General features: G+C 43.1%; 1 protein-coding gene across 4 annotated transcripts; it reads left to right on the top strand.

Annotated features, from left to right (window-relative positions):
• The first annotated feature begins 2648 nt into the window (after positions 1-2648).
• Positions 2649-10590, top strand: PIMREG (PICALM interacting mitotic regulator). Of its 4 annotated transcripts, XM_062012335.1 has the most exons (6): positions 2649-2830; positions 4107-4477; positions 5224-5549; positions 6264-6359; positions 7161-7207; positions 8525-8605. In XM_062012335.1, the coding sequence occupies exons 1-5, from the start codon at positions 2716-2718 to the stop codon at positions 7189-7191; spliced, it is 939 nt and encodes a 312-aa protein (XP_061868319.1). In that variant the 5' UTR covers positions 2649-2715; the 3' UTR covers positions 7192-7207; positions 8525-8605. The 4 variants fall into 4 exon arrangements, with proteins under 4 accessions (XP_061868319.1, XP_061868318.1, XP_061868320.1 ...); XM_062012334.1 differs by lacking the exon at positions 7161-7207 and having other exon boundaries at positions 8525-10590; XM_062012336.1 differs by lacking the exon at positions 7161-7207 and having other exon boundaries at positions 2751-2830; positions 4166-4477; positions 8525-10590.
• Positions 10591-10895: the final 305 nt, after the last annotated feature.

Below are 10895 nucleotides of genomic sequence, written 5' to 3' on the forward strand. Positions count from 1 at the left end.
GCCACGTGCCTTTTTGCTGCGGGGCTGGACTTGTACACTGTTCAGTGGTACCTCCTTCTTGTGGGGGACGCACCTGGGTTCCTGTGGCCTCACCACCCCGTCTCCGACACGCACGAGATGTCATCGCTCTCGGGCATGCCGCTGTGGCAGCAGCTTTGCACAGGGACCACCCGAATCGCAGAGGCGGCTGCACGAAAGCGATGCGAGGCTGCCGCGGCTGCAGGAGAGAGGGCGACGGGGGGAGCTTCCTGGTGAGTCGTAGCCTCAGGGCGGTCGGCACGGAGAACCGCGAGGGAAGCCCTGCGGAGGGTCCAGGGGAAGAGTTAGAGCAGGTCCGGGCCGATCTGGAAACTCTGCGCTCCAAAGCGGCAGCTGGATGAGCGCACGAGAAAGACCCCTCCCTGGCGGCGTGAGGCCGTCCGCAGCGACCCCGACTGCAGCCGCCGGGAGATGGAGCCCTCCTGCACCGCCACGCCGGCCCGCGCCGCCTGTCGCCGGAACACGTTCTGTGCCGCCGCGCCACTTACCGGGAGAGGGGCTCCTCCCACGCGCTTATGCCCCGCTGTGCAGCGTGCCGGGACGCGCGCCGCATCCTTTCAGGACTCATCTGCACCTCTGGTTCTGTGTCAGTGATTTTCTTCCTGTCTTAACCCTTTTAGATGACACCGAACCTCAGATATTTCTAACAGCTTAAAATAAAGTTTGACTTTGATAGTGTAAAAACTAATTTATCTGTTTATATAATTGCTTTACTACTTACTGTCTTTCATAAGATCAGACTATTCCCATTTACTGTTCTTTGCACTCTTAAACCCAAGACTTAAAACCTAAAAAGACTTACCTCTGCCCAGGAGTCTCTCTTTATCCGTTTTGCCAGTTTTCCCCACCCCGTCGTCAGGAGATTGTGGTCGGGATGGTAGGTGGGGCTTAGTCGTATGTCGGTCTTAGGCTTGTCTTCCGAAGAAGTTGTTTGTTGTTAGCAGTCAGAGCTAATCCAGATAACTGGGAAGATATGTTCTCAAGCTTGGGGAAGCAGCGAGTCTCAGCTAAGAGGAACGTGATGCATCAAGGATAAAGCTCGAGGTGTAGCACAAAGTGTGTTTACAGAACATCTTGTTTTCTCAGGCCTGTCAATGAATAAGGGTATTTGGGGCAGAAGCTGCTACAATGACTTTGATTTTTTTACTAATGTAGATGATATTTTTTGGAACTGCAGAGGACATGGTAGAATAAATGTTGTTTTCCTACTGATAGAGTGTTCCCTTGATATAAGCAGGGCTCATCATCGTTATCTCCGTAGGATTTATAGCAAGTGGATGCAGTAGAAGTCAGTGTAAATAATGTTCCCTACACTTGAATTCAAAGCTCAGTTGCAATGCATTGTCAAAGCATTGTCTTCTTCAGGCGCAGGATGGCTAAATGTCTTTCCAGATTACTTGCAAGGTGCATTTCTGCCTCTTTTTTTTAGGTAAGAACTATGTAGAAATCACGTAATACATGCATGTACAGAGGAACCTGGACTGTTTATGTGAAAATAATGGCTAAGGAGAACAGCTCCCAAACAGCATATGCCACAGTGGCTTTGGAGACACAGATGGACGAAAGGTGCTGCTGGGCAGGAGTGTGAATCCGCCCTTGCCAGCCCAAGAAGGGTTAAAGAATTTCCTAAACTTTCTATGAGTGATGGCTGGGAAAGGAAGGTAGGTACCTCAGCATCCTTAGGTTAGCTTTGCACTCTGATTTGAGTCACGAGGCACCTTTGGTTCTTTTCATACGCCATCTGAAGCGAGAGAGGATACAAGAAATGCAGGTCAAGGTACTTTGTTGTTCATTTCACCATTCACGTGTTGGATGGTGCCTGCATTATGTCCCTCAGAAAGTGTCTTCACAATAACCATGATGTGTGACAGAGCCCAGCTTTCCTGGAGATGACAGGAACGTCCACCTGCCAACAGGATGTAGTCAACAAATTCCTTTTTTTTTTTTTTTTGCATTGCTTGTGTGTGCAGTTTTTGCTTTCCCTATTTAACTGTCTCAACCCATGAGTTTTCTCATTTTTACCCTTCTGATTCTGTCCCCCAGACTGAGGAAGGGAGGGGGGCATCACAGTTTAACCCCAGAAGGCTGCTAAGCAGCACACAAACACCAAAACAGTAAACCAAAAAATCCCAAGCCAACCCACATTTTCTGCGCCTGGCATTTCTTTGCGGCCTGATTTGCTACAGAGGACATCCTGGATGGCTTCTAGTACAACACGGTGCAGCTATAGCAGCTGTCTCCTCCAGCAAGAGCTGCAGAAAATGGCGCAGAGAAAAAAAAAAGTAAACAATACCGCGCTAAAACGCTCCCTCACTTAAACAGCAGAAGTAACACGAGCCGTGGCTTGGACATCCAAGCGGACAACCCGGCCTCTGAATCCTTTTGCTCTTCCTGCTCAGGCGGATCTCTAAGCTACAGGTTCGCAAAGGCACTAAACCCTCAGGGCAGGCAGGCGGAGGCAGCAATGATGCCGTACTCAGGCACTGTCGCCATCATTGTCTCTACGGCACCTGTGACTTTCGCTGCTGTGTGACGCACAAAGCAGCAGCCGCCACCTCCCGCCGTCTCTACCCCCCCCTTCCTTCCCGGCCGCCGGCGCAGAGGCCCCGCAGCGGCCGCGGCTGACGGGCAGGCGCCGAGCCGCGACACACCGCCGCTCGTGGAGCCGCGCAGCCAATGGCGGCGGGACGCGGCCGCGGCGCCAATCCGGAACGCCGCAGTGGGTGGGGCCCCGTTCAAACGCGGCGGCGGCGGCAGGAGGCGACGGGCGCTGCCGGTCTCGTCTCTCGCAGTGAGTACAGCTCCGAGCGGCTACCGGAGCGGTCCGATAGCGGCCTGCCCTTGCTGGCCGTGGGAGAGGCCTTAAGCGGACTCTTTCGGTCTTGGTATCGCCTTCCACATTTGTTTCGACCGACCCTGGCGGGCGAAATAATAGAGGCGGCTGGATTTGCCTTGCGCCGCCATGTTAGACCCTGCGGTGTGGAGCCGGTGCTGTTAGTCGAGCCGGAGCTGCACGGGTGGTGCTGGCCGCGACTGTCAGCAAACGGGCAGGGGGAAGCCTGGGCCCGAGAGCGAAGCGCCGCCCGAGCAATGTCAATGTCTCGGAGGAGCTCCAGGGGCACAGTCGTGTTCCCCCAACAGGCGTACGTAAGAAAGGCTGCTCGTAGTCTTTTGGAGCGCTAACTGGAGCCCAGGTTGTACTGTGCGTTGCCAGTTTGCTAATAGATAAATGTAAACCTGAGACGACTCCTTTCTTGGAGTTTCACCCGAGTAATACTTTCTAGCATACATTAAACTACAGTAGTTAGCGGTTTATCAAAAGGAAGCTGGATATCCTGTGAGCTACTGCGAGAACTGACTCCTTGCTCGATTACTAGCCTTTCCTTGTCGCTACATGTAAGAATGCATTAAAGGTGCTACATCCCAAACACCTTGAGGATTAAAAGACTGAAGTACGACTTCTTGCTTTCTGACTCAGTGAGGGACAGTTGTGAGCAATGGAGACAATTTTGGAGATCAGAAATATTAAGGAAGATCGATAGGGTTTCCTAAAATACAGTATAATGATAGCAGAGACCTCCTTTTTTCTTAATTAACTGTAACCTGCAATGAAATATTGGTAAAATTAATTCACTCTCAATTCAGATTATTAAAATACATTTGCATTTCAGTTGCTTTTTAGAAGTAATTTTCTAGTGGTATCCTAGCAGGAGAGAAGAGCCAATGTGTAAACTTGTTTATCAGTGAAAAGGTCACAAGTCTGATTCTGTCAGCCAGAAATCAATCTGTTTTGAAAAATGAAGGCAAAAATTTGCGGTCTGAAACACCAACAAGAAACTTGTACTCACAGAGTATCCTTACCATACGTGCTCAAGTCTTGCATCTTACCAGGTCTGATAGCCAGTGCTGGAAATGCAGTGTAAGGCTTCTTCATGGACAGGCACAGACCTAAATAGTTGTTTTCCTTCAAGTATCTAAGTAAAGGTCTGCTCAGCTCTGATTTTGTTGTTTTAGGCAAATGTAACTGAATATATATTACATAATAATTTCCTTTTCTTCTTTTTCAGACTGCTCTACCTTGCTCTGTCTAATTCTTGCTCTCATTCTTGTTGTTTTCGAAATAAAGTTGACCAAGAACTGGAACAAGATGGTATCTGTGCTCCAAAATGTCAAGGCAACAATGGCCTGGCGGAAACACCAGCTCCTACCTGGCTTTGATGAGAATGATAGCCCCGTACCTGACAAATTCAAGAGGAGGACTTCTTTGAGTTCTCTCAATACGATCCGCATGTCTCTAAGGAAGCGAGTACCGCTGAAGCACATAGAGCTGAATTTTCCTGAGACCTCTGCTTGGGAAAGTCTGGAAATGAGACAAAAAAGCCAAACTCTTCAGCGTATTAAAAGAACAGCAAAAAATGCTTTCGGAACAGTATCCCAGGTACTTTGCTTTTGTAGTGAGTTACTTTTTACTGCAACTTCTGTACTAAGATTTGTGCACTCTGTACAGAATGCTGTATTGCAAAGAGTCTATCTCACGTGCTCTAATGGTTGTCTTATAGCTACTAACTAGTAAAATCTGTAATATCCTTGCTAAAGTACAGACAGGAAAATTATGGATCTGGCAGAACAGGGGGAAAGGTGAAAAGAAGAAATATGAGACATAGTTTTGTCAAACCTTTATTTGATTACTAAATAAATGCTTTTCCCCTTCTGTATTTCATCATGCATGACAGAGCTGCCTTCACAAGAAGGATTTGCAAATAATTGTTTCTCAGAAACATGTATTATTTTGGATTTTTTTTCTCCTTGTGCTCATTCTATTTATTATAGTCAGTATAAATTCGGACTAACACAAACTGCTAGATGGTAGTGCAGGTGTGTGGAGACCTCTGATTTTAGCTGCCTCGATAACGTGTTAGGGAGCCTGACTCTTTCCTGCATAAGAGCAGCAAAAGCTTTGTTCCAGTGCCCGCTGAAGTCCTTGACTTTTCTAAGGACTGGGGGAGCAAATGACACCTCCAAGACAAATGGGTGCAGACGGCTGAGAAACATTTATACTAGACTAAACCCCGTATGAGAATGAAAGCTGGGGATTCAGTTTGAATGTCCTCTGTCTTTCTGGTTCTCAGCTCTAGGCTAATTGAGTTCATTTAGTGAAACGTGTCTGTCTAATGCTTCTTTCAGAAAATTCAGAAGTCTTGCCAAAGCCCAGTACACTCGATGATGACCTTTCCAGATGAATCTATCAGCAGAAGCCATGCAACCAATTCTACCAAGAAAAGATGCACTACACCTCAAACCCCGTGCTGTAAGAAGAATGTTACTCCAACAGCCAGATCCAAAGGCACCCCAAGATCCATCAGAAGAGCCTTGCTTGGGCCAACAAGGGTGTCAGAAGATAGGGGTCTCTCATCCTGGCTTGCTAAAGATGCTGTCTCTCTCCGGAGATCAAGAAGAGTGGCAGCTCTAAAGAGCCCTTACTCAGCACCTGCTCCTGCCAACAGCGAGGCGTAAGCCACGTTCCTTTGTAAACCTTATTCCTTTTTTTACTACTCTGATTAGAGTATCTTGTAACGTGAAATGCGAGATATGAAGGTTGCTATCCTAATTCCCCTGAAAGTGTGTTTGAATAGTTACTGGTCACTGTATAGACAGGGACTGAGCTCTGCATAAAGCTGAAACATGAAACTTAATTTTGTGCTATGAGAACTTTTTAAAAGTCCCTCTCCAACTGGGTAAGTTCACACCATGTTTGTCAGCACCAGTCCACGACAGACGCTAGAGACAGACCTGAGATCTTTCCTGATGCATTTCTGGTAAACGCTCTCAATGCATCTTACTCTCACTTAGCTGCAACTTTTCTGAAGTTGCTATTTGTAGTGCAAAGATACCTGGAATAGCTTCGCTTATGCTGAACTCTGTATAGATTTAATGCAAATTAGACAAAGGGTTGTGAGCTATGGAGATACTTCATAATGCGCACACAGGTTTTTATTTTGGTTAAAGTCACAAGAGAAATGTCACAGCTAGAAGCTGAATCCAAGCCTTGTGAATCTGAACTCAGTGTCCGAACTGGAAGATAGCAGTCTTGGGGATGAATGGACACGTGAAGCAGTTGGTCAATGGAATTAAAAGTATGATTGCTACAGTCCTAAACTTCTCTGGGAAAAGTCTGAGGGTAATTAGAGCTGTTTGATCTTCAGTAACGACCCTTCTGTTTGCAGAGAGCTTGACTGTTCATTGGAGTTGGTCTCTTCAGGGATTTCCCAATTGAAGCATATCTCCCAGGCATTTGATGATGCCATTGTGCAAGAAGAAAGGTAAATACCGTTAACTATCCCTTCACTTATAGCAACAGGTTACCTCCTGCTTAGACGTTGCCAATTGTGATCCCTGTAACTCAGGATAAGGAATAGTTGCAGAACTTTCCTGGCTGTAATAAGCAGAGACTTTCTTTCTTCAAGATACCTGTGCAGATTAAATGTGCAGTTGGACTTGCAACTTTTAAAGCCTGTCAAATGCTCTCCTTGTCTTCAGGTTTCTTGCTCTGCAAGTCAGATTTTTTTCACCAAAAGCCTACCTTTGACTTAGACAGAAGCAGGGAGGTACTGTTCTCTCATTAAGAGAGGTGCAGGTGGGTGGTGCGGAGTGGGCAGAACTCCATTGCACTGACACTGTTGTTGGTGCCTACATCTTTGTAAGAAACGCCTTTTATTAGGCAGTGTTATGTTAACAAGTAGTCCATGGTACCCCAACCCCAAAATTTTAAGGATGCAGAAGACTCTTACACAACCCCTTGGTTAATCCATGAGGTGGCAGGCTGCTGTGTTTGTAAAGATAATATGTCTAATTCAGAATGACATAAAGATAGTAAAATCTAAAGGTCAGAAGTCCTGTAACGGGTTAACTCCTTAGAGCTCTTCTTCTCATAGAACACATGATGATTCCATATTAAGCATTCAATAATTAAATGTCAACCACCTAAATCCTACATTAATTCCAAAAATTCCATTTTTACCAATGGGACCGTTTCTAGATAAATACAGGTTGTCTTGTATTAAGTCAATCATATCCATGCAAAGTTCACTAAATTTCACTTCTAATATTCTCCCACCTGTTAGTGATATGACAGTTTCTCTCATTCGTAACTGAAGATAGTATCAAACAGGTAAAGTAGTTGTTCACTTACCTTGTCTATACTTGCATGCATCTCTGGGGAGAAATCTTGCTGTTTAGAGAGAGAAGGCTTATTAATTCATGCTTCAAAAGTATTATTAGGTGGGCCCACAGGGTTCTTCTCTCATTCACTGTGGCTGTCTGCTACAGATGATTGCACGGTTGTAAAATTTCACCTTACCTACATTGTGGATTAGTAAAAACTCATGGATTCGGAATGAATCCTAAGTTGGGCTTCTAAGAAACAGCAGCTTTTCTCACCTCAGACCAGCAAACTACTGCTACTAATGTCTTTGTCATTGAACTTCAGCTCTCACTGATTATTAATAAAGATCACACAGCATGACAGAACAAAGTATTACCCTGAGCTGTCGAATTTTACAGCCTTTCTTTTCCATCCCTAGCATTCTCTTTAAAGTTAAGACGATGCCAACACAATAACACCAGCTGACACCCGTATTGCTGCCATTTTTAAACACAGTAATTGTACCTAAATGAATAGGAACATGAATTCTTTGCTGTACATCACTTCTAGTGCCGATTAATTGAACCATTACCAGGGAATTGCCTCTATTACCTTCACTGAGATCTGTATTGTGACATAAATATCTTGATCCATTATGTTGGAAGTGTACCTTTTGTTAAAGAGAAAGTTACATCCTGAATGTTATGTCCTATTTTAGCAAAAAAGACAGCTCTACAATAATAACTTTAACTTTTCAGGAAAAAAGAGAGCAGTTTCAAATGTCTGACTGTAGCTTTAAGCAGTGACGTGTATTGCTTCCACTAAGTACTTTTGTCCACTTCTCCTGCGTGTGTATACACATCCAATGTGCTCTGTTGCTCACTCACTGCCTACCTTAATAATGGTGAAATAAACTGTTTTGCAGATGCCCTTACAGTCTTGCATATGACTATTCTGGTATCCAACTGCTGTGAATATTAGTGTTACAGCTCCCTTTTAATCTTTTCCATGATTAAACAAACCTCAATCTCAAACAGTTTATAGCTGCCATCTCCATATAGCGTTCTTACATTTTTCATGAAAATGAATTAGATTATACCACAAAAAATGCTCCTGTTGCTCGTTGAAGTATTTCAGTACTTAAATTTGTATACTGCCATTTATGCTCACTGGAGGTAACAAAATATTTTCTTGGTAATGTTTAGAAATGTTATATAGTGAAAGTGTACAGGTATCAGACATCTTCTTTGCTCCCATCTAACAGTATTCCAGCGATTTGCATGACAGTGAGATAATTAACCTTACTGACTTCATGCTGCTAATGGCAGTCTTTTTCTTCTGCAGGCACCACGCAATATCAGGCTATTACTATCTAACGGCACAAAACTTACAGTCAGCGCATCAATCTCAGAAACTTTTTCAAGCTATTGGAAGGTGTGCAAAGAAAGTCCATCGAGCACTTGGGACCTAGACAGAGATGGCTGTATTAGTTTATGAGCACATATAAAGGAGAGCTCTGTGTAGCCCTTGAAAGGATAAACTCTATACATTGAACAACCCGTTACCTTTTATAAACTGGTTTGACAAAGCAGCTCAGGATTTCCCTTCCCTTGCCTTCTCTTAAGTGAGAATCAGAATTGTACCTCCTGCTGAGATGATGGACCATCTTGAATGTGACTTTCGTAAGGCAGGAAGTACTCTGAAATTTAGGTTGAACTGACCAGTAGGAATGGTCAGAGCAAGGCCCATGGAGTTATGAAGGGTGATCATCGGTAATTCTAGTATTTAGACTGGTATCCAATTACCACAAGTTTTAGTATGGGTGCTTTGCATACTGATGCATTATTTTGAAAGCATAACTATTTTTTTTCTGTATATGAAAAAAACCCCGAAGCATCATGTTTAACTGGAAGTTAATGAAACAGTAGTGGCTTGTTTGAGTTCTGACCACAACTGCTGTCCCAAGGCATGAAGTTTCTGTAAGAGTCACAGACACCACAAGAAGAACCACACTAAGACTCTTAAATCATGGCCTTAAGGATTGCTATTACATTATTCTAACTAGTCCTATCCTAAGTATGTGGGTTCCAAACAAATCAGATAATATCATTACATCATTTCTTGCAGCTGCTTTAAATGTCATCTTGGCAGACAAGTTAAACATTGCTTTTGCACTACAAGATCTGCCCTTTAGTTCTAGGTCACCTTGTAGCCCTTGTTGAGGCCCACGACCATGGGGTAGCAAATAGCTATGTTTTTGGTTATTACAATAATGTAACCTCTTACAGCTGCTCTTATTAGCTAATATCAAAGTGCAGGTATTTTATTTGATGAAGCATACTAAGAATTTGATACTTGCGTTTTGTTTCTAATTACTTTTTTAAGTCATGTTCATTTGACAAGCCTTTTTTGGTAGGCGATTCAGTTTAACAACTTTAGTCTTTCAAACTGAAGCGAAGATTTCTCAAGCTTCTAGAATTCAACACCAGGGCTGCTTTCCACAGTAGCAACTTTGTGCAGGCTTTTCAGACTACGTTCACTCTAAGATGAACCTTCAAACAAAAGACTGATTTGGGAAACTTTGCTCTACTTGATAATTTTTAAGGTGCACATGTAATTTACTAAAACTTGGAAGTACTAAAATTTTAATGGCATGAAGTATAAATATGGGAAGCAGTCATGTTCAATTCTGACTTATGTGTAAGTATTGATATTAAACTCATTATTTTTTCTTGTCAAACTAGATTGTTTATTTTAAAATACCAAACTAGTTAATGAGGCCTGAAAACACGAAAATCACCCGTCTTTCAGGTTTCAAATGATTGAGAGCTTTAGCTTGTGTTGTTTCTTGATATAGCTTTTGTGTAGTGGTTTTGAGGGTTTTTTTTAACCACCTTTCTATACAGAAGAGTAGCTTGAAGGTTATTCTTTGCATGTACTGAAACTACTTACATAGAGCCTTCACAAAGATGGTGTGTCACTATGTGACTTTTCAAAAGGAAAAAGGATTGGAGCTTTGTAAAAAGCCAGCTTCCAATTATTAAGTATTATTTCAAACAGGTATATTAAACAGCTTCTATTAATACTGTTTCCACTGTCTACTAGGATATGTACAATTATGATCTAATACTTCCAACATCACTGGTAAGAAACATCAGTGACACTATTTGCTTAAAGGCAAGGAAGGTTTTATTTAAATGTCTAATCTGTTATAAGATTTTAAAAACCAGCTCACATCAAAATCTATACCAGTTGTAGAAATCTTATTCCTTATTTCATATTAAGAAATTAATTATTGTACATTTTTAATCTTTACAAGGCAGCCATAATAAATAGAAACATTTGTCACCAGATAGAACCTTCTCACTGACAATATTTAAAAGTATGCACTTAATAAAACTATAGACTGAAAGAACATGAACAGTTTCAAGTTTCCTTGTATGAATTCGGTTGCCCCCCACCCCCCCCAACAGGAAAATAAGTTTTGCGAAAGGCTTGGGGTTTCGTGACAGGACTGCCACTGTGGGCCCTATACCACTAATCCTCCCAGAATAGCTATCTTTACAACCTGCAATCTGTAAATTATGTCATAATCTCTGGTACACCATCTCCAAGCATGTCACATTAACCTGCCCCTCTCTCTCTTCCCCACTTGTAAGTTTTGTACATTTCTCCTTGCAAATGAGAATGAACTGTCAGGTTTTTTTCATGTTCC

The sequence above is a fragment of the Colius striatus genome, chromosome 20 (assembly GCF_028858725.1).
Source record: "Colius striatus isolate bColStr4 chromosome 20, bColStr4.1.hap1, whole genome shotgun sequence".
NCBI lineage: Eukaryota > Metazoa > Chordata > Aves > Coliiformes > Coliidae > Colius > Colius striatus.

What these genes read in the sequence shown, in the direction of transcription:
- PIMREG (XM_062012334.1), top strand. Translation starts at nt 2,716, where the DNA reads ATGGCGGCGGGACGCGGCCGCGGCGCCAATCCGGAACGCCGCAGTGGG. An exon ending in CTTTCGGAACAGTATCCCAG is followed by an intron (nt 4,478 to 5,223) that starts GTACTTTGCTTT and finishes TGCTTCTTTCAG; the next exon opens with AAAATTCAGAAGTCTTGCCA. An exon ending in GCTCCTGCCAACAGCGAGGC is followed by an intron (nt 5,550 to 6,263) that starts GTAAGCCACGTT and finishes TTCTGTTTGCAG; the next exon opens with AGAGCTTGACTGTTCATTGG.